Below are 21,101 nucleotides of genomic sequence, written 5' to 3' on the forward strand. Positions count from 1 at the left end.
GGGGACGTATCTCTCAGATTCCGGTTACTTTATAAGCCACGGAGCAGAATCTGGGTCAAACTTTGACATGCTTTACACACTTTTGGTTAATTAGAATTTATCACGCGTCGAAGTAATTCGTTGCCTAGGGATTCGGTAATTGGATCGCTCGGGTGAAACTTTAGACAGCGTAACCGCGAAATCAAAGGTGTCACGCGTCTCCAAATGGCAGCCCTGTTCTCAACGACACGAACCTACGTAGAAAGCTTATCGATCGTGAACCATCGTCGATGCTAAGGTTGTTGCGCGGATAGAACATTGTTTTCTTGGAGTAGCTCGTAGGAATAAAACGATACGTTACTCCTGCAACAATTTATGAATCGTAAAAGCAAAATCATATCAACGATACCGTACCTTTTCGGTTGCGAGAGTTGGATAGTCGAAGACGTATCGGCTATCGAGAAGAAAATGTAAAGTTTTCGATGTTGAGTTGGAAGATGCGTTTCCTCTCTGGCATTGCCGATAATTCGAAAGGCGTGAGCGACGTGCCCCGCGGGGAAACGTTGCTTGCGACGCCCAGAGTCGTGAACGAAACACAGAGAAATGCGTCGGAATAGGAGAGACTGGAAACAATAGGGAGAACTAATTCTGCGGTCCGTCGACTCGAGTAACTCCGATCGCGGTTGCATTTATCCGCGGCCGACGGCCATGGTAGACTACGAGTAAACTAGAAACATCATCTAGGAAATTCATACGGTGGAAATTAATTTCCTAGTTCTGACGTGAATACGCTACGGTGCCTTTGTTGGATATCGGAATCATTCGTTTCGCTTGTCAACGGCGAGTTGCTTCGCATTACTCAATTGTAATCAGAATCATAATTAATATCTCGCATATGTATATTCAAATCGTTTGAGTCAATTCTTTCGCATAAAATGTCGGATAATTTGGATTCTGATATTGATTTGAATTTCGCGACGTCAGCCTAACGACTCTCTTGCATTCAGAATTGTTGCAATACTTTAAAATCGCTTATAGAAGAAAGGATTACGTTCGTCATAAATACTTGCGGATATGTTTACCACTATACGGCTATAAATACGTCAGTATGCATGAAACGCGAGCGTCGGTCGCTCGTGAGAAATCCCTTTATAGAATATCATATCTAAACGCAGATCGAGAGAACCGTTCAACGTGTTCTTATTCTTGGCGATTCGTTTCTTTGTCGTCTTGAATAGATAACCGAAGTAAAGCAGCTGATGATGCATCGAGCTCGTAATTGCGGGGTGCTTTGAGCCGCACAGCCTGATCATGTTGCATCGTTGAAACGGCAGTAAAAGGTCGAGGTGAGATAGCGAAGCAGGCAAAATGAACCCCGCTAATGACACGATCGTTCGTCAAACGATCTGGCCCCTTCCGCCCTTCCGTTTCACCCTACAAGCGAATTCAACGACCCTACCGTTGATTAATACTTCGCCACGTATTTATTCCTCGTTTCTTTCTTTTTTTACGAGACGGGGCAATAAACGTTTTCTTTACGCTGGCGTAGAAACCGTATACGCGCGGTTTGATGAAAAAGGCCGCAGGAAGAAGTTAATGAAGCTCGCTCGTCTCCGCGTTTTAGGTGACGGTGGAGGATAATAAAAATCGCAGGTACCAAGATAACGGTTGCTCGTTCGTCGTCGAAGTACAACCCAGCTATCAGAACGAGGAAACCGAGACTAACAAAGGATCCACCGATGACATGACCGCCAGCGTTACCGATCAGCAGGCTCTGGTCCACAGAGAAGAAATTCCAGAAGATAAAGCGCCAGGTACGTTGCTTTCATAATACAACCATGTTATCGTACGCGATAAAGAAACGTACAGTCGCTGCAAAAAGTATTCGCACACCATTTTATCTATTATAAGTCATAACGGACGATGTTACAATTTATAACGTTTAAACGCTAATTGATTAAATCCAGATATATTAAATTTCGACTAGGAAAATTCAGTGGTATAAAGATGGAAAATATAGAATCGAATGGAAAAGCGTTCGGCCGGAGAACATTAGGATATGTGCAAATATATTTTGTAGCCACTGTAGACAAAGAAAGTTTGAAAAAGAAGAATGTTTTGTAAAAAAATATTTAGTAAAAAGTATGCCTGTATGATGCAGGGTTCGAGAACGCAAGATTATTCGGTAGCACGAATACAGGATTGTCGCAGTCGGACCTCTCGATCTCTAGCCAGGGCTCGGTTAATCCCAGCTATCGTTATGGAAATCAAGTGGAATACGATGCGGGCCATCTGGGTTACCCGATGTACGGGGGTAGTTACGAGTCCGATACGTTATCTCGGAAACTCGAGGGAGGGTCGAAATGGGTGGAATTTGATAAGTCGCCGGACACCGAAAAGGCATTACTGAACGCGTCGAAAACGTCGAGTATGGAGAAGGATGCGGAGGAAAGCGTAAGTGACGATTTTAAGCGAGAAAAGGAAGATCGTGATGGAACATTGTGTTTCTTCCTTTCAGCCATCGATAACGGGAAAACAGAACAATCTGGACGTTTCCCAGGGTTCCGGAGGATCGATGGACCAGCAGGATTCAACGGATGCCAGTATTTCCACAGACACGGTTCGCTCGAATCCCAACCTCCAAGTGAATGGCGCCACCCCGAATAAGCTGGAGATTATGGAGCAGAAAGCGCTGAGCAACGACTTTGGAAAATCAGAGATGAACAAACCCGTGATAACCGGAGCGTTGTTAAAAGACGACGTCCAAGAGGACACTTTTCAGGAACAGCAGCGGAAGCTGGGTAACGGCACCCTAACACCGGAACACAAGGAAAGCAGGCCGAAGAATCAGAAGGCAGAAAGCTGCACCTTTGTGCCGAGTCATAAGCGCAGCGGAAGCATTCCACCGCGACTGATCGAGGAGACGCTGGAATTAGACCTGGAGCCCAAGAAGTCGTTGGACATTTACAGTCAGATCAAGACCAGCACTAAAAGCATACTCCCAGGATTAAGTCCGAAGTTTGAACTTCTACAAAACGATGTAAGTCCTATCGAAGAAAAAGAAAGTTAATGGAGATAATGGTGTGCTGCGCCTTTATCGTAAAACATCTCAAAGCATAACATCGAACCATCGAACGAGCATCGAGAGATGTCCATTGCCCATTCGAGGACCGTGGACAAAGCAAGTCGAGTCTCGCGTCGAACGTGACGCGTTAAAGTCGAAGCTCGTCCGCGTGATAACCATTTTCTACAAAAATTTCGACGTCTAGAGAAATTTACTTCCGAGTATTCGCACGGAGCCAAATCAAAACAACGGCTACGGGTGGTCGCGAATCCTATTTGGTATCAGAGAACAACGCTTCCACCGTCGTCGAGAACGATTTTTATTTAACGAAAAGTCCAACAGAAAGTCATTGTAGATATCTCATCAACGCCAAAACTCACCGACGTCTCATCGGGGACGTTCCAGGAGATTTTAGCCGAGGCTTTCAGAAAAGTACCACGGTATCAATGAGACAGCCGAGCCATCAGGTATTCCCAGCTCGTTGTAGCAGTGCCGCTCGAAGAACTCACATCGCAGCAAAAAGAGGATCGGCCAGAGGCAGAGCGATAAAAAGATGTCGCGTCTGGGTTTGCCTACGATAAAATCATCGAGAGAGAAAATCACGGCGACGGATCGATGAGGACTGGAGCACGGTGGAAGTTGATAGAGCGACCAGGGCAAATTGGTCGTATCCAAGGGAAACTGTGCTTCGTAGGTCGCTGCCGGCAGAGGCGCTTGGAATTGACAATATATCCTAATGACTCTCCAGTTTCCAGCCCTTAACTCATCGCTCTCCCACCGGTCTTCCTCTCTCTCTCTCTCTCTCTCTTGTCCGTTTCCTTCTTCAATTCTCCCTCTCTGTTCTCTCCGCGCGCTCCACGAACCCTGCCCGCCCGTTAAATTTACCAAAGCGAGGATCTACGAACCGCGGAGAACAATCGTCGACTAACGAACTCGACGCGCTGCTGCGGATTCCGCGTCCGTGGCTCTGTGTGCGCACCAACCGCAACCGCATCGGGTAATAGAGTACCGCAGTTGTCCGCGACGCGTACTGCAAACAGTCGTCCGCTCACCGGATCGTCGAGAAACGCGTTACACCTGGTGGAATTGTTTTTCTAAAAGGGTCCTTGTCTCGTATCGCGTGTATTCTTATCGCGAGACAAAAAGCGTGTCGTTTGGTTGAAAGAGATAATCACGTTCAGAGCATGGGAGGCTATTGAGTTGGATAGACAACCGAAAGGGGTGCGTTTCGATATTTAGAAACGTTGCTGGGTAATTGCCAAAGACAGAAAACCGTCCTGGGTGGCAGTGATTTGCTAAATACACGCCAGTTGTATCCCTCTTCCTGCGCCATCCGTCTGCCTGTCTGACCACGCACGACTTTCTCCCCTGCAGAGTCTCATCGCGCGGCTGGAAGCGTCGATATCCGAGTAAAGTTTTGAAAGTCTTCTCATCGACCCGATCGAGAGAATCTTCGAGCGAATTTCATGATATTCTAACGCGAGTACATGTACTCGAGAAGAGGACCGTATCACAGGACGAATACATATGTCGAATTTTGTAAACCATTCTAAGAGTTATACCGCCAGATTCCGTTGGACTAAAACAATTTTACAAACGAACCAGATTTGTTAAGAATTTTCTATTGTCCGAGAACATACGTACGAAATAGAAGATAATTAAGCATCGTAAGTGGAACGCTATTAAGTGTCCAGATTGGTAGATGTTAAGGTATCGAGCGTGGTCATCGAGTTTCGATGAAGTATCGTGTCTAAGAATTCTTTATCGGCATTTTGTATCGTAGCTTCTTAAGTTCAAAGAAAAGTAAAAAGGATTATCGAGATGCGTGTGATTTATGGCCTTAAGTTAGCGGATGAGGGCTTTTTTCACAAAACATTCCAAATACTTTCGATCATCCACGTAAAAGCGGAGTTGAAAGTTAGGATTCGAAGATGGCAGGATTAAATTCTTGTAAATCGTCGATATTGAAATTTCTAGACATTGGTACGTTTCGAATCTCGGGGACGATGGTCGTTTTAATAGATCTTGTACGCAAGATTTTACTTGGAAGTAATCAGAACCAGTAAACGCTCCTAAGTACACTGTATCGGTAAATCATACTTACGTTAAACACGAGGTTCGCGACTCGAGGAAGTCGAAAAGAGGCTTAAAGATTAACGTTACGTGGATTCTAGTGCCAAAATAGTTCCTTAAGGTTTCTCGAGGGCAACTCGATGAACGTATGCCAAACGACTATACTCGATGATCTTATTATTACCTGTACGTTTCGAGCAAATGCTGCGTTACCAATATTTCAGATTTTATACGCTTCCGTTACATAGTGCGAACGTTGTTGTTAATATGGTGCTATTGCGTATGGATCTATGCGACGAGGATGTAGCCTGCTGATTTTCTCTTTAGTCATTGCGCTCCTACGTCCTCGTTTCTTCGTTCGTCGCGCCTCATTGGCACTCGCGCGCCACTACATTTCCGGTGAGAATCGACGTCCCCCTAAACTGTACTTTGAAAGTAAGAATTTTCGTCATTTTCGGTGGATACTACTTAATTAACACTCGACCAATTGCAACAGTCTTACGTTGATATAATCGATATAATCGTACAATTAATATCGATATAGTATTCGTACTTCTTTCGAATAAAAATTCAAAGTCACAGGACCAGAATCCGTGGAATGAATATCACTTTGAAAAATGACGAAACTCTGTTTCTAAGATGCATCTGTGCTTCTTACACTTGAAGCCATTATCGAGCCCGAGCCGATAAACGCGAATAACACGAAACATCCCCTCATCGAAAGATATTCACCGGTCCACGTAAGATAATAGTGTGTAGCACATATTTAGCGATTAAGTACCATAACTTAAAGATTTAATCATACTCACACACGATCCCCGAACAGAATCGATTCGTTTCACGACTCATACGTACTCCTACTATGCTCGCCGAGTCTCTCTCGCTTTTACATCGCTAACGAAGTAAGTCTAGTTTTCTGGTTTAGTGAATCTCGTGTGGCTGTTACTAGATGGTATTAGAGGTCTAACTGTGGACAACTATAAATTTTATATAAGACCTGAATGTCTCGCGTATTTCTAGAAATATTCATACCGCAAGTAGCTGGTCGCATAGCGGTTGATCGATCGATTATTTAGGTCGCCCTCGCGCCGATTTCGACCGCTCTAAAAGCGTCCTTTGTGTGTGTGTGTCTGTGTGTGAAAGATGGGTCGCGTCAAAGGGAAAACACGAATCTCCAAGGTATAGAAGGTATCGGACGCTTGGAAATCGACGCGAGGTCAAGTTTATAAGGAAAAATCCATTCTCCATTCTCCGTTCTTCGACGTAATGCTCTGATGTTCTATCGCATCGCGCATCATCATTTCGCAAGGATACTTTAGAGATAATTACTCGTAGAGACTCGTCAAGAAGTAATTATAAAGACTTAATTAACGATTAAGCGAGACGCGGATCTCCGAGATCCCGACACACAACCGTTCCATATGATCAATTAAAGTCGAATCGTAATAATTAAGCAGCGAATGATGACAGAGAGCAGTTAGCTAAAAAAAAAAAAAGAAGAAAAAAAAAGAAAAAAACACTTGGGCTTGGATGATATTGAGCTTTCGATTCATGAATTTTCAGTCCTTTCTCGTTCGTATGAGTTTCCAGCACCGCTCCTATCTTCGTTTAATCCTCTGACCCCTTCCTCGGGGGTGGATCGAAATAAAGTCCGAAAGGAACATTGTCCATCGTGCTGCATATTTGTACGCTGAAAACACATATGTAAGTCCTTTAGAACGAACGCGTGGACGGACATTCGTTTTCGCTAAAGTACCACATTGTATATGTCAATTTATTTTGCAAAATAAACCATTGGACACGAACCCTGAGTCATCGTGAGTTTGCGTGGCAAGTTGATTGATCGACCATTTCAGTTCAAATATTTCCGTGCTTTATTTCAATAAATTTTGTTAAAGTGGAATTAATTTCACAGTTTCGTTCCATCGAAATACTTACTACTTATTTCTCGAATTAATATTATGCACGATGTTTGTCCGCGATTAGCCACAGAAGATAAGACCGCGTCGGTAACGCGTAACCGATAAAAATCGATCGTAGTGGGTGCGCATCCCCAAAGACAGTACGAACCATCGACCAACCTAGTAGCAGTTCTGCGGCCGAGGGTTGAACTGTTTTACTCGTTGCACCCTCGACGCTACGCGCCACCTATCGATGGAAAAGCTCGGGGGTTAAAAGCGAACGCCTCGACTGATAAAACGTTGCACGGGGGCGAAAGAGAGTTGAAGGAGGAGGATCGAAGTGCGAGACTGGCGGCGCCAACGGTGAATCTGGCGAAACGTAAAATATCACTGAATTATACATGCGCGTTTTTAATTCGGTAATCAATAGTAAAAACCGCTAATATATCCCCACCATTTTTCCGCTATTTAGAATTCACCAATGCCCATCTGCCGACAACCCTTTCCGATCGCGTGTGGGAGGAGCCGCCAAATACTGGCTCTCTATTCTCGCGGTCGATCGGGGGATTTCGAAGGTACAGTTTTTTTTTTCCTTTAATGCGTCAAACGAGATAACGAGCGAAATGATGATTCGAAGCACGAAAGACCTGCGTATCGACGCGAGATATAATCGCTGGATAGAGGCGACAGAGACAAAAAGAAATTGCTAGTGAACGATACGCGAGTTTGCTCGTTAACAAAGACGTAAGGAACAGCGGCGTATGAAAATTTCAGGCGACATCGATAATGGCCGTTTATTCGATAATTTTTCCAAGGCGAGGCCAATTACCTCGTGAAAGACACGAAGTGAGCGGTACCGGAGAGCAATAGGAGGCAAAGGTACGCAGAAGGCATACGCGCGCGCCACCATAATTGCTGTTTATTAAAGACGATTGCAAAAACGAGGCAGGTGTTTGTAGCAGAGAGCGAGAGACAGGATGGTTGAACCGTGGAAAGTCTATAGCCGCAGCCGCGAGAGTTCTCCGGGTGATTTTGTCGTAAGCAGGGTCAGGACCTTCGCGCTAATTTCCATATCTTTTTGAAATTTCATTCTCGCTAAGACGATTTCACGAGAAACACGCTGCCACGGTGGGAAGCGCCAGCGGCTTCATTCGTTTATCGGGATGGGCCGAAACGACCGAAGCGGGCGTATGCCGAAGGAAAAATCGGCCCACTTGCGAGCAACGATCTCGCCTGGCCAGCGGCCGACGAACTCGCGACGAACTTTCACACCGACGTCCCACCATCCGCGAGGTTGACGCAGGCCGCGAATGGAGCGAAACGGGACTGCCCACCGACGCACGGCACCGCGCTCTTGGCCAATTATTTTTACCCGTGAAATCGAATTATCGGGCGCGGCGATTAACGCGGATTTAATCGCACCACTCGTGTCGTCCTTTCGACGACCGACCGAAGGAGGACGGAGAGAACGGGATGGCAGTCGGGATGGACAAAGACGGAAGGAAACGCGGGAGATAGAAAATAGAAGGAAAAAGGGGTGGCCGCAGGGCGGGAGCGTTCATATCTACGCGTGGGTGACAAGAGAGCGAGGCTAAACAGGAGGTTAAGGGTGAGCGGGACAGCGGGCGGAGAGAACGAGCGAGAGAAGAGAAGGATACAGCGAGTCGAACGCAGAGGGAAGAGACACGGAGGTGGGCCAGAGAGGACGACGAGCAGAAAGAAAGAGAAAGAAGAGGAGCGCGGGGCGACGGAGGGCAGAGAAGGGTGCGCTTGAGCGTCGGTACAGATACGGCATTATGAAAACACGAATGTACTTTTAAATCAATACCACCATCGCATTGTAGGGAGTGCGCTGGTGGGGGCGGCACGCTCGCATCCCGGAATACAGGAGAAGAGAAGAGAAGAGAAGAGAAGAGAAGAGAAGAGGAAGGAGGAAGAGAGAGAGAGAGAGAGAGAGAGAGAGAGGAAGGAAGGTCGGTGGCGCTGCCGCGGGAATCGGCAGAGGAGCGAAGGGGTGTGATAAAAGGATAGGCACCGACCAAGAGGGAGGCGGCAGGAGATGGTCGCGAGGGGTGCCGGAGAAACGATTCAGCCGGGTGAAAAGTATGAGCACCGGTTACGGCACTGCTCAGCCTCGTAACGAGAACGACGCGCGTTGCACTTGCCGTGAGAATGGCTTTTGACAGCGCGATCCGTCCTTGTCGACGCTTTGGAAGCGTCGCTGCCGCGGGACGGTTCGTTGTTAATCGTCGTTTGCCCACCGACGCAAGCATTCGCCACGTCATCCTTGGCGAAACAACACCGAACGCGGCAACGTGCCCAGAAGCGAAACGGGAACGACTTTCGGGATCGTATCGCTCGTTCCCATCGATCGTTCTTCTCCGTTGAAACCGAACACGGAACTGGGACGGCAGTCAGTCGCGGCAGAACTCGAAATCGATTTAATTCGGTCAGCTGGATTTTGATCGATGCGCGACAGAGAAAGTATCGGGGGATTATTAAAAAATAGACGGGAAAAATGGAATAAAAAACAGAGGGAGGGAAAAAAACGAAAAAAAAGCGCGCCGAGCGACGGAGGTTGCTTCCCACGCGGTGCACGGACAAACGCGAACAAATTGGCAGAGAGGAATATTTATTTTCAATAATATCGATGTCGCGATTCTCGATGTACATTTCGTAACCGTTTTAATACATCAACGACCGGCCAATTTATACGCGACACGAAATTAGAGTTTACGTTAATTATTTTAATTGGTTTTGCTAATTAAGCACGACCATTACGTAGAACCGGACAATGGTCACAAAACGGACATATTATTTGCTAAACACATTATCGTTGTCGATTGGCACGCCAAAGTGATGGGTTCAGTCAGCTGGCAGTCGATTAGCCATCGGCCTGTTACTTGGATAATTACGTTGATTAGAAGCTTCCTTCCTTACTCCACCATTAATTCCCCGGCGTACGTCCTAACGATGTAGAAAATGTACGTCGAGACCAACGAAATTCGTTTACAATGAATCCAACGAGCGACCAGTAGCTGTCCGTACTGCTATGCGACTCAGATCCAAGTTTCGTAGATGGATACGACACCTGATCGAAATCGAACAAAAGAATTCCATTGAGCCACCCTCTCGTCGTCGATCCCCTTGTTTACAAACAGGACACACAAGGTCGCCGATCTTGAGGGAACGGAATAACTGTCGTTCAAGCGGCTGTCCTCTCCACCCTTCGACCAAATTCCTTCGCTCTCGTTCGGGGTGGAAGGGTGCAACGGAACCGTCTGTGTTCGCCGGATGTGTCGACCGGGGGTGAGTTTTCCGATACGTAACCATCGGCGTCGCTGGCAACCCCATCGCTCGTCGACGTCCTCTCGCAGCTTCTTATCCGATGGCGGACACACTCTCCGTCGTGTGTGTTCGTCTTCGTGCTGGTAAACATACGAGGCCGTGTGCCTCACGGACACAGACTCGCGGCATGGACAACCGCACGCTCGCACACACGGTCGCACGTGGAAAGGATGATGAAAGCGTGCTCGGCCACCTGTATGCTTTAACCGTGGATCGAACCTTACCTGTTACTCGTCCGGCGCACCGAGGTAGTCGGCCCGAGGCCCTCGACCGGGGATTTCCGTTTCCGGTTAAAGACACCACTTACCCCGATTATTCTCTCCTCGGTGGATCCGTTTTTCCCGTTCCGGGATAACGACGAGACCGTAACGAAACTCGAATTCGACGACGAAACGTTACGTAGCAGATCGACTCGAAAACGAAGAAATCGAGGAGAAGAAAAGATTCGTCGACTAATCATATCGGACGTTCTTTTACCTGCATTTGTCAGCGTGTGCTATTGGAAAGGCGATTAGCAGGTCGGAACAGAAATAGCATCGTCACGCTCTGCTACCCAATCTTTTGTACGTACGATGCTTGCGACCAATACGTATGCTCGTTGTTACGTTGTACGGTCGTGTTGGGTATATCGGAAGTAATCAATTTGATCCGAGTTTCTTTGTCTGATCGTCTTTCGAGCTATCTGTTACACGTAGAAATAGGAGGAAAATTTGAGAAGGAAGAACAGAGGAGAAGAAGAAGAGGCAAGATCGAGAGAAAGTATTTCTGCCAGAACGAAGCAATTTGACTAACAAATCGGATCACCGACGTGCCGCTGGAAAACGTTTCGATTTAACGAATGGGTCGCCGTTACGCGAGTACAACAGGTACACCGATTATCCTTCCGTGATTCCGGGACCGTTTCGCGGCTCCGGAATCGAGGCGGTTTGTCCTCTCTTCGATCGCGTGTATGCAATAATATTTCGCGTTATACGCACCGCGGCTACAGCGGGATTAAATCCGCCGCTCACGGTCGCTGCCAAACGGATTTTAACGAAATTCCACAGCGAAAGCGACGCGGTGAGAAAAAAAAAGGAGCAACGCGAGAGCGCGCAGAGGGGAAAAAAAACAACAAACAGGAAAAAAAGGACGGAGAGCGGAACGCTGTGTATGTAGAGAGAACGTTGGTGAAATCACGCGACGATCGAGAGAAAGTGTATCGATACCAGGCACTATTTCGAAGCAGTTTTCAGGGTTCGAGGGACGCGGCGGCTGATGAGGGTGGCGGTGTTCCTGGCGGGGTCCCCGGGCACGTGGTGCTACTATTGATTTTAATTTTAGTGAAAGAGGTGGAAAAATTAGAAGGGTGGCACGAGGAGGGCTGACACACGGGAGGAAGGAAAAGGGAGGGTGAGTAGGAGTCAGAGCGAGCGAGAGATACACGTCGAGGGAGAGAATACGAAGAGGCGAGCGACACAGGGTGAAAGAGGAGAGACGAGGGACCGAAAGAGAGAGAGAAACACAACGTCGGGTGAGAGCATCGCTGAACAGTTTCGCTTTCATTTCCCTCTTTAGCCGAAGGCAAAGGTAGTCGCTTCGAGGGTGGGAGGAATCCCGATGCCCGAGGGAAGGCAAGGCAAGGCAAGGCGAGGCAAGGCAAGGCAAGGAAAGAGGGTGAAATCGTATCACTGAAGGATGAGAGAGTTAGAGCACCATGAAAGAAAGAGAGAGAGAGAGGGAGAGAGAGGGAGAGGGAGAGAGAGAGAGAGCTGCGAATAGAATGTCGAAGAAAGATACCGGAACTCGGTTAGAAAAAGAGAAGCCGAGGCTAAAAGGAGGGTGGTACTATTGAATGAGAGGGTGGGACGGTGCAGGGCTCGCGAAAAAGAGGAGAACATACCCTCGACTGTGTAAAACACAGAGGTTCGCGGTGCCGAAGCGAGTTTGTGTTTAAAAAACGGCCTCTCTTCCTCCCTTTCTCCTTCCTTGCTTGTCCCATTCCCTTCTTTTCTAGCATCCCCTTCTGCGCTCCTTGCCCTGCTCGAATCTTCTCGGCATGCCCTTACCCTTTTCACCCCATGTGCTTCTATTCGTCAGCAACCGAGGACGACCTCCGCGATAATTCTCGTCGCGCGCTGGTCGGTTCTCGCGCGCGATTTTTCTTTCTTTCTCCATTCTATTTTTTTCTCTTCTTTCCTCTACTTCCTCCTTTCCTTCTTGTTTCTTTTTCTTTTTTTTTTTGCTATTTTCCACTGACAGCAACCGCGTGCGCGCGGCGTGCCGCGGATCACGGACAAATGCGTACTTTACGCGTACACGCGCTTCCACGTCGAGGAACGAGAAAGCGAGAGTGAGAGCGGAGGGTAGTGCGAGAGGGAGCGAGAGCGCGGGCGCGTGAGAGGGTGAAGGATGAGTTCCTTTGTGGCCGCCTAGATTAAAGGCAGACGCTGATGGGCCGTCAAAGGAAACTATTAGCGTAGAAGGTAATGCAATATTTTTTCCCTCCCCGCAGGCTGGATTTCTCCGAGAGTAGGCGACGCTCTCCCGAGGAGAAACGACGAGATATGCGCCTACACGTACGCGTGTATATTGGCCGGACGAACGTAGTGAGAGATGGTGGCGTTTTTTAAGGCTCTCTCGCTCCTTTTCTCGTCGGAACAGGCATCGCGGCCGAGAAATTTTTCTCCGCTAGCGCCGCTTGCTATTTATTAACATCCGATTAATAATGGCTTTACGCATCGGAACTCGTTCGAACGAACGAACGAACGAGTCGCGACGGATAATTAATATCATTATGCCCTGTGAAACACAAAGAGCGGAGTTACGACATTTAATTAACAATATTACGAATCGCAGGATGGTGAGCGGGGGCGGGAGGGGGGTGGTTGGGATGGGCGGTTGGGTGGTCGGACGGGTGGGCAGCGGCGAGGGGATATAAAGAGAAACAACGGTGTGTTTTTCCTGGCGATAGGCGAGCCAGGTATGATCGAGGGGGTGGAAACGGGGGTCCGCCTGTATAACCGGCGTGTCGAGGGCGGCAGAGGGGCACCGAGGGGGCAAAGAAGAGCGACAAAAAATTGACTTTGCCAAAAGCCGGCATCGGTCGTGATCGTTCTCATTGGCCGGCAGCGAAAAAATCCCATCGAATCAGCGGACGAGGTGAGATTTGCAATTAAAACGCGGGATGGTATACCACGGGCGGAGGGTGACGGAGGGTGGCGGCGAGCCGGGGCTGTTAAGCGGGAAGGGGTAGGCGGATACCGCCGACCGAAAGGGCGCAATAAATGTACGCATTGCGCAGAATTAGTTGATTAAAATATAAAAGAAGAGCGGTGGGGATGGAGGAGGGTTCGGCACGGGCGGGGTGGCGCGGCGGGAGGGGTGGCGGATAGGCGCCAGAAGGAGAAATCTCTTTTCCCCTCTCGCTTTTGCTCCTCTTCTCTCTGGACCGGCAACAGCGGGGAGAAGGTAGAACGCGCCGGAGAGAAAGAGAAAGAACAAGACTAGGCGGGAGAGCGCAGCAGCCCGGGAAAAGAAATAATCTGCGAGCTGTATTGACGTTTCTAGTCTAACTCTGATTGAATTATGCATGAGCACACCGAGATGCCGAGAGCTACCCTTCTCTTTTCCTCCCTACGCGCATAATTTTCTCCCTGCGTACAGAAATATAATGTACGCGTACACCTACGTGCACAGGATCGTCTAAAAAAAGGACTCTGCCAACACCGGCTGCGTGTAATGTTCGCGAAAATCGTCGAAGCGGCGGTACTCGATTATACCTATAGCTTTCAGAAAATAAAAAAAAAAAAAAAAAAAAAAGAGAGAGAGAGGAAAAAAAAGTCGGCTACGCGGGTAGAGGGTTCTTCGTCGAATTTGGTTCTAGTCGCGTCTCGTCTCTTTCGTTCTGCAAACTTTTCCATTCCCCGTCGAATATCATACGGTCGCGTAATTTATACACGCATAGATCGCCGATGATCCTACACACGCGCGCATCGAGCGCAACAATACCCGTCGAATGACATTCGTTATCATCGGTTGCCATCCCCGGCGTCCGTCCGATATCGCCAAACGATCGGAATCGCAGTAACACTCGCGCCAATTTTTTTCCTCCTTTGCCAAAGTTGAGTTATGGGTATACGCGAAACGTCGTAGTCTTTGATTTACGGGGAACGCTTTCAATCGTAGTCGCGGTAAGATCGACGGCGCGGCGTCCATGAGAGGACGAGCCACTCGTAGGTTCCCCGACACGCGTCGGTTCGCGTGCCTTTGAAAATGCCAGAGGGAAAAGCGGCACCGATATGAGCAAGCAACGAATATACGCATCGTGCTCTACCACCGGTACGAGTTGAAAAAAAAGTTGAAGCCTCTTAGCTACCCCTGGCAACTTCGTCGCCTGCCTGCCTGCCTGCCTGTGTCTCCCCTTCGACGTTCTTTCACCGTAGCAGTCTCGAGTAATGCATATATATATTTCTTTTTTTCGCGTTTCTCTAACTAATTTTCCAAGAATGCCGGTGTGTTTGCGCAGCTTGGAATCTTACGGAAACAGCCTCTTTCCTTTCTCGAGCGGTATACCTTCTATTTTCACTGTTTTCACGGAAGTTACGCGAACGTCCATACCCGACGAGCACCGTACCGGCTATCGTATATTCTTCGACGAGAATACTCGTACGTTGTAACCGTGGACGATTTATGCAGGAAATCTGCCGCGAGGGATGGCGCGAACGAAGAAGGGGTGTCGTTAGAAAAATATTTTTCTTGCCGAGAATCGTTCGATCGTCGCAGGCGACCGTCCATCGTATTTTCTAGTCGTCCGCCCATCGAAACGCGTGTCTCCTTCGCACGCACAGGAAAGGAAAGCTCGAGGTTCCGCTATTAATAGATAAATCCAGGCCAGGGGAGAAACGCAACGCGTTCGACGGTCATCGATGCGTGCAAGAAGGGAAGGGTAGAAAGCGGTTCACGGTATCGGGAAGGGTTGGTTCGCGGTGCGTGTATCTCGCGTAGGTGCGTAAAGAAACGCGCGAAAATCTTGTCGACCGGTGTCATCGACATCTCCGTCCCGGGAGAGATCCTTTTTACACCCGATTGGAAAAGGATCCGATGAACGGTAATACCACGAACCATCAGTCAACCAACGCAACGCGCCGTAAGTTGCGCGCGAAACCGACGACAGATTATCGATAATCACGAGATGCGTTCTTTCGTGAAAGCCGGCAGCGGTTATCGTTTCTTTCGGCTGTAAGAACAACCGGTGAAACTCGATCAAAAGGCTTAGCCACGGAATTACGCTTCTTTCGAAAAATTTCCGATTTTCCGAAAGGTTAATGCGAAAACGCTCGGCGACCGCTTTAGTAAATTCGATTCATCGATTCGTCGGACGAACGTAAGAATTAACCGGCTGTATCAGATGTTCGAAGTGTCGTATCGTCCGATATCGGACCGCCGCCGCTTATCGCGTAGATATTGCGTCGATACCGAGCGAACGCAATTAATAGTCGTTTTCCTTGGTTTAATTTATTAATCGAATATTTACGACAAGCCCGACAACCGAGCACCGGCGTATGCGTGGCAATGGCAGCAGGGTAAGAGGAGAGGGAACGCAATTATCATAGAAACAGAAAGACCTCTCCTCCGTGTTTGTTTAACTGTCGAGATAATTATGAAATGCATTCGTTGTTACGGCAAAATAACGATAGGTATATACTTTCTACGGTAATGCGACTAATTATTATAAATGGTCATGTTAATTTATAAACGAAATTCATCGAATTACGCGAACGCCGGAGGCTTCGGAGGGGGCGAGGAGGTGGCACGAGAAGGTAAAGGGTGGTGGTCGGAACTAGCGCGATAGGCAGTCGGGGTGAAACGCGTCAAATGGAAATGCATGTTTTTTGCCGCTTTAGTAAAATCAGGGGTGCAGGAATTACGTCTCTCTGATGCTCAGCGCGCGAGTTTTATTATGCATTTACACACTTATACAGCCAGTGTAACTACGCATCGCTCTCTGGCAAGCCAACCCGCGACAGGGGCTGGCTGCCAGAGGGATGTTGAATCTCCCACCATCGTGGTCCAGGTACATCCCCACCAGCCGACCGCCGATGAGGGAGTTTCGCGTCTAGTACTAAAAACGAGGATCGATACTAAAATGCTTTAAACTCCTGAATTTTATATCCGACCGAGAGTTGCCAGGCCTAACGCGCTCCACCCTGCCGGTTCTCCGTTTTTTCCCCATTCGGTTCAAGGACAGCCGAAACACGCGTCTCCTCGATGCCGTAGCGCCCCAAAGGCGATCATCCTCGCGAACATCCGTCCGCAGCGATCCACGATTTTTATCGAATCGTTCGAACCCGGCATTCGTTTCGAACGTTCACCGACGAATCGATTCGTTGCCACCCTTCCTTGGTTTTTCTTTATTTGCTTTATAGAGTATCGGTTTCGCGGATTTCCTATCGTTGTTTGTCCTACTCGTTCTCGACAAGGAGCTACGAGCGTCGGAGTTGGAGTCAGCTGCTCGAAGGGTGACTTCCGTTTAGAGGAAGGAACAGGGAACGGAGTTGGTGTCGTTAATCGTCGGCCTATTTTCTTAGCTCGACGAACGAACAGAAGGGGAAGAAAGAAAGATTTTTCAACGACAAGCGCCGCGTAGGTCCACGAGCAAGGATTCTCGACTCGTGGGTGGGCACTCGAGAAAGGTCCAAAGGGCTGCCGAATGTCTGCCACCAGTTCGCTACGCAACTTTCCTCCCTTGCTTGGCAAGTCGACCCTATAGCATCGAGCGTGGAGAACGCAAGAAGAAAGTAGAAGGAAGAAACGGAAAGGCGTGCCGTGCGAGAAAGAGAAAGAGAGAGAGAGAGGAGGAAGAACGAGGGTTGTGGAGACGACGCGGGGGCGAAGCGCCCCTTGTTTCATTCCGCTTTTTAATAAGGACCTCGTTTGGAACTCTAGGCTTTAAATAGATCAATACCTACGTACTTCATCCCTGGCAACGAACCCATCCCGCTCCCGCTCGTTCCAGCCCCCTAGCCACCCTTTTTACCCCGCGTTCAACTTCTCTCTTTCTCGCTTTTCCACCCTCTTCCTCTGCCCGTCCTGCTCTCTTTCTCTTTCCACCCGCTCTCTTTCCTCTACTCTTCGCTCTCTAGTTCCCCTTTACCTCTCGCGTCGTTCAGCTCTGTCCTTCCTCGCTCTCGTGACTCTCTCTCTCCCTTTCTTCCACGGGTTCGTCGCGTGTTCCACCCCACCGTATCCCTTGCCCTACAACTCATCCGCGACGAACCTACACCCTTTTTCGCGATTCCCCTCCGACCACCCTCGAGCGGACGCGTATCCGTTTGCAAACGTAGCCTACGCACGAGCTCGTCCCGCGTATCCGTACGCGCGCCTGCCTATTAGTATGTACGGTTCACCGTACGCTCGGTGTCTCTCCGCAAAACACCCTTTTTCGCCGCGTCGCTGCCGATAGTGGCACCGCTGCTTGCCTACCAGCGTCCTGCTTTTTCCCTTTTTCTACGCTTTTTTCCTTCCTCCTTCGTCGTTTTATTTTTCCTTTTTTTTTTTTTTTCTTTTTTCGCTACTACCCCTCGCCGTCCGTTGCCAGCCTTCCTCGCGCCCCTCGGCCACCCTCCAGCCTCGTTCTCGGGCTCTCTGCGTGAATGGGCGAAATGTAGGTAGGAGCCCGTTTTCGCTTTCTATACGGCACCCGGCGAAAACGAGAGTCACGTACGCTCCGGAGTACCGACGCCGGTAGCATCACGCACCGACACACGTGGTCGACCAACCTCTCACCTTTCCACCCCCGTTCTCCCCTATCGCCAACCGGCCGACCGTTTATCTAACTGTTTCTCTATTAATCCCACTGCGTGACATAACTTTAGTCATTGAAATTCCATGATATTTATCGCAATTCTGCTCCTTTCTCTATTCAGAGCTAATTTACAGTGAACGATCGATGATTCGCTTACGAGAACCTATTGCCTTAACGGACGTAGACCTCCTTTTTTTTTTTTTTTTTTACAAAGAATCTATCGTAGATCCGCGGTGGAAATGCGTATGGAAGTCGGTCAGCGCGTGTACACGGCGCGAGCAGGCAATTCGCGAGTCGGTGAAAGCGGAAGACGGTGAAAGAGAAACGCGCAGAATTTTGAAGGTTGGTAGGGAGGGCCCAGGGTAGAGGACGGAAGGCAAACGCATCGTAAATAGCCAGAATGATTGATCGGCCGCCTCTAAACGCGAGGGTCAGCTATGATCGCGGCGTTTGTACGCCCGTTATCAGGCAATTAGTAGTCGAGCCGGCTCTTAATCTAACCAATTCGCTGCTCCGCGGCCCGAGTACGTTATCCTCGTATAGTTTGATATCCGAGATATACGCGGCGCGTATTTTTCGTTACGTGGAATTTCGGTCGCAACGATAAATCCATTTTTTCGCCGACAATATGGAATGGCGAGCGCTCGCCGTTTCACCAGACACATTTTATTAATTTTAACGGGCCGTCGTTGATTCGAGAGGCATACATACGGGACACGGACTGAAAATCATTAATTGTTGCTGCCGCCAATTCGTGTAAGTGATCGGTTCAATAAATATGTTTCAATTAATTAAAGCGAAATCAAGTTTGGTCCATCGAACTTTTCACGATTCGAAAACGGTCCGCTCGAAATCGTCGCGACAGGGTCAAATGGCAGATGAAGGGGTCTCCCGTGGCACGCCGACCGTTTCCAGCATATGTTCCGGCCGTTTATCCGAGCGTTGAAGGCGAGTCACGTAATTCCGTGGCCGATGAGGCGAACGCCGGGATGGTGACCGGGATTGGTCGTGCGATTTGTATTTTTTTAGGGTCAAAGGGGAACGGTGATGGGCGAGAGAGAGAAAGAGAGAGAGAGAGAGAGAGAGAGCCAGAAGGGTGTTGAATTCTCTCCCGATCACTCCCTATTTTTCTCTCTCTTTTTTCACGGACGTTCGGCCCGGAAAGGGTGATTTGTCGACCTGACCTCGAGAACCGTGAGAGCGTCCTTGACCTATCGACGTCGACGCGCGACGTCGCCCACCCGAAAGCTATCCGGTTTCTCCTTTCTTTACGATCGGTTCGACGAAACGTCGTTTCGATCGACGAATATCGTGCGGCCAGAAATCGAGGCGAGAAAAGAGAAGAAACCTGGCGATTTTCACGGTGTTTTCGCATCAGTCGTTCGCGTGAACCGCGAAACCGGAAGCGACCGGAGGACCGTGGAACAAGTATCGTTGAGAAGGCGATGTTGTCGTTATCGTTGTCAGGGATGACGGCGTGCTTGCCAAGCCAGCAGTCAGTCAACCGGGCAGCCAGTGCGCGAACGGAGTCGAACCGAGACGAGAGGAGACGAGACGAGACGAGACGAGGCGAGACGAGGCGAGCCAGGGCGTGCATACATCCATGGGCCGTATAATTTCCGCGGGTCGCCGCAAAATCAATAAAAGAAACATTACATCGGCGGCTGGCAGTACTGAGCTTGGCAGCGGCCATGGGATTGGATGGGGAAAACGAGATGGGAATGGGTCGCGCAAGCGTTGCTAGAAACTCTGACAGCGGCACGGGGCTCCACTGGCTCGACCGTTCGACCATCGAAAGAGGAAAAAGGAAAGGGAAAGAAGAACCGGAGGAGTTGGAACAGCAGCAGCGGCAGCAGCCGCCGCGGCAGCGGCTTCACCAGGAGGAGGAGGCGGCGGCGCAGAAGGAGGAGGAAAGGAAAGCAGCCGGAGGAAAGCAGTGAGTCTTATGAAATATGGCCTCCTTACGAAGGAGTCTGTACTCGCTCTCCTGGGCTAGGGAGCGGCTGTGAGGGGATACAGGGAACAGAGTATGCCGAGAGAAGAAGACGAATATCAGGCACGATGAGAAACAAGAGAGAAAGAAAGAGAAAGAGAGAGAGAGAGAGAGAGAGAGAGAGAAGACCAAGGAAACGAACTTTAAACGAATATCTTGGTTAGCGTGCTCTAACACGATCTCTCCTACGAATTAATTCGCTGTTAGATTATACGATTTCGAAAGTTGAGTCTCGAAAAACGTTTTCCACCGGGTTGTTTCTTTCCAAATGTATTTCTTCTTCTCGTCGGATAAGACGAGACACGTATATCGGAATTTTGTTTGATCTCGTACAGAGAGGAACATGCACGGTGGCTGGTTAAGTCACGCTTTATTATTCCAGAAATATCTAGGCTAGTATTGTTCGAGGGTAGACAACGGTCTCTGGCGTCCCGTTGGCAGCGGCAAAGGCAAGCCGCTATTATTCCGATTGCGAGCAACAAGGTGCACCACTTGTGGCTCGAGCGGCAAACGAAACACCTACGTCAGTATCGGTTCCCCGAGCAAAGCCGAGCGAACGGGGTGGGTCTAAGGCTGGGGTAGGTTGCTCGACGATACAACGAGCTCGAGTAGCAACGTACAATCGAACGAGTTGGTCGATAGAACGAGGAGACGAGTGTAAGAGCAGCGCGAATGCCGGGGATACCGGACAGAGGAAATGAGAAACCCGCCCTTTCGAAGGCCAGACAAAAGGAAAAAGCAAGGGGAGAGGAGTTTGTCCGTCACTCAGCGCGGATATTTATCGAACAACTCGATTTCTTGCACGGGATCGATCCTTCCACGCGTTGTCATCGAAACTCGAAAGGATTTTGAAAAAGTTAAGGGTGCGCTTTACCCGCTCTTGAAAAGAGTGCTCTTCCTGCACTTACTCGATACCGAGTGGCAAGTGTAATTGCACAGACGTTATCGTTCGTTCAGTGC

At 49.0% G+C, this 21,101-nt stretch overlaps 2 protein-coding genes across 2 annotated transcripts in view; one reads left to right on the top strand and one right to left on the bottom strand.

Annotated features, from left to right (window-relative positions):
• The window catches only part of LOC139991530 (uncharacterized), a 56,612-nt gene extending 49,685 nt beyond the window's left edge, over positions 1 to 6,927 (top strand). The window contains exons 5-7 of the mRNA XM_072011685.2: positions 1,604 to 1,793; positions 2,141 to 2,433; positions 2,498 to 6,927. Of these exons, the coding sequence (XP_071867786.1) occupies positions 1,604 to 1,793; positions 2,141 to 2,433; positions 2,498 to 3,049 (1,035 nt within the window). The 3' untranslated portion in view covers positions 3,050 to 6,927. The remainder of the gene's footprint in view (positions 1 to 1,603; positions 1,794 to 2,140; positions 2,434 to 2,497) is intronic.
• The window catches only part of LOC139991550 (uncharacterized), a 289,560-nt gene that overhangs the window by 50,428 nt on the left and 218,031 nt on the right, over positions 1 to 21,101 (bottom strand). The gene's annotated exons all lie outside the window — the stretch shown is intronic.

The sequence above is a fragment of the Bombus fervidus genome, chromosome 10 (assembly GCF_041682495.2).
Source record: "Bombus fervidus isolate BK054 chromosome 10, iyBomFerv1, whole genome shotgun sequence".
In the NCBI taxonomy this organism is placed as follows: domain Eukaryota; kingdom Metazoa; phylum Arthropoda; class Insecta; order Hymenoptera; family Apidae; genus Bombus; species Bombus fervidus.